The 1,842-nt window shown below is 35.8% G+C and overlaps 1 protein-coding gene across 1 annotated transcript in view; it reads right to left on the minus strand.

The window, feature by feature from the left end:
• Positions 1 to 464: 464 nt before the first annotated feature.
• Nxf5 (nuclear RNA export factor 5) overlaps positions 465 to 1,842 on the minus strand; it is a 19,102-nt gene continuing 17,724 nt past the window's right edge. The window contains exons 20-21 of the mRNA XM_031376223.1: positions 823 to 883; positions 465 to 717 (exon numbers count right to left, since the gene is read on the minus strand). Coding sequence (XP_031232083.1) covers positions 682 to 717; positions 823 to 883 — 97 coding nt within the window. The 3' untranslated portion in view covers positions 465 to 681. The remainder of the gene's footprint in view (positions 718 to 822; positions 884 to 1,842) is intronic.

Below are 1,842 nucleotides of genomic sequence, written 5' to 3' on the forward strand. Positions count from 1 at the left end.
TGCCTAGAATTGGAAATTTCTAATTGCCTTTCTGTGAAAGGTCCCACAGAACTGTCCATAAAGACTGTGTATTTGGTAGGGACAAGCAGTGTCTGAAGGCCCTCCTTTGAAACCATAGTGATGGAGCACCCTCCATCTTTCCTGTGAACAATGTTTCCATAGACATGCTGACTCTCCTGATCTCCAGCACGGTCTAATTTTTTTTATAACACTGTTTGTACAGCTCCTTCCAGAGTGTGAGGAAGAAAGACAAAAGGAAGTACAGAGAGAGCTAATCACTGCAAGGAGCAAGTACCTTTTGCATGAGGATTTATTCTCAATGCATCCACTGAAGCAATTCTTACCAATCTGTTTGGGGTCAGCCAGAGGCTAAAGTGATAGAAGTTTGGGAACAAAAGTCCTGTTGGTCCTGGCACCTTTGGCTCTTGGCTTAAGCAGGAGAAAAGCACTCAGGACATAATGAGCAAAGTAAAGAAATTCTTTATTATGAAATAACAAACAACAACTTCAAAGGGAAAGAGAAAAACTGCCCCATGGAGAGGGTACTTGTGTTACTTGGTCTACATGTTTTTATCTTTTGGTCAGCCAGGCCTCTATTCCCAGGCATGGGAAAGGCCTTTCAAAGGGAAGTAATGTGGACAAAGAAGAATACTATATCCACAGAATGCCCTTAGAATCCTTTTATTTGAAGAATTCCTTTGGGATTTTGCCCTCATTCTGCAAGGAAAAAGTTAAAATGTCAGAAAAGCCCTGAATTTGACCCCCATCTTGCTGAAAGCATAGAAACATCCATATTTTACCCACTAAATTCTCAGACCTTACCTGGAGGGCAGTGAAGGCCTCTCCAGCTTTGGTGTAGTCCCACTCGTTATCTTCAAGGCACCTGGGGTGACAGAAACAACACGATCAGCTGAATAGATACAGAAAGCACTTTTGACAAAATCCCACACTGCTTCCTGATAAATGCCCTAAAAAGAGTAGGAATTAAGCGGCCATATATTAGCATAGAAAAAGCTTTAACCAATAACCATATAGACAACATTATACTAAACTGAAAAACTCAAGGCACTAAGATCAGTGGGATAAGGCAAGGGTGTTTATGTTTTCCAACTCTTTTCAACACAGTTCTTGAAGCTTTACCTAGAGCTGTAAGAGAAAGAGGTAAGGGGATAAAATTAGGAAAGGAAAAGGGAAAAGTGTCTCTTATTTGTATATGATATGATTCTTTTTTAAATTTTTTTTAACTTTTATTGCATTATGAGAAAAGTTAGATGATTTCAATTTTCTGAATTTGTTAACATTTAAAAACATATTTTAAGTAAATAGAATTAAATCACATTCCTGTTTCCCTTTTGTATCCCAACTCCTCCCAGAGACACCCCCTTCAATACTTACAATATCTTTTATTGTCATATTCCTTAAAATTTATAAAATATTATAACAATAAAAATGAATATTATAAAAGTTGTTCGATATAAAATAACAATCAATTTAAGTCTTATATAGATACTTGTCTACAGCAATACTGAAAATACACATTTTTCTTAATATAAATTTTAAATAACTCCAAACATATTAACTGTATATTTCAAAATAATGCATCACTACTAGTATTTTCTTAAATGAACATAAATATATAAAGTCTTTTTGTTTGTTTGTTAGTAGAGTTTAAAATCTTGGCTCTTACTGTGGTGCAAGCCCAAAATAAGAACAATTTTTAGACATTGGATTTCATTGTAATAAGGCTGTATTTCAATGACCCTCACATCACCAAAGGATTTTACCTCCCTCGTAGTTAAGCTGAGAGTTGATAGTTCTGCTGCACCAAGGAATAAATTGTAG

Source organism: Mastomys coucha, chromosome X, assembly GCF_008632895.1.
Source record: "Mastomys coucha isolate ucsf_1 chromosome X, UCSF_Mcou_1, whole genome shotgun sequence".
NCBI lineage: Eukaryota > Metazoa > Chordata > Mammalia > Rodentia > Muridae > Mastomys > Mastomys coucha.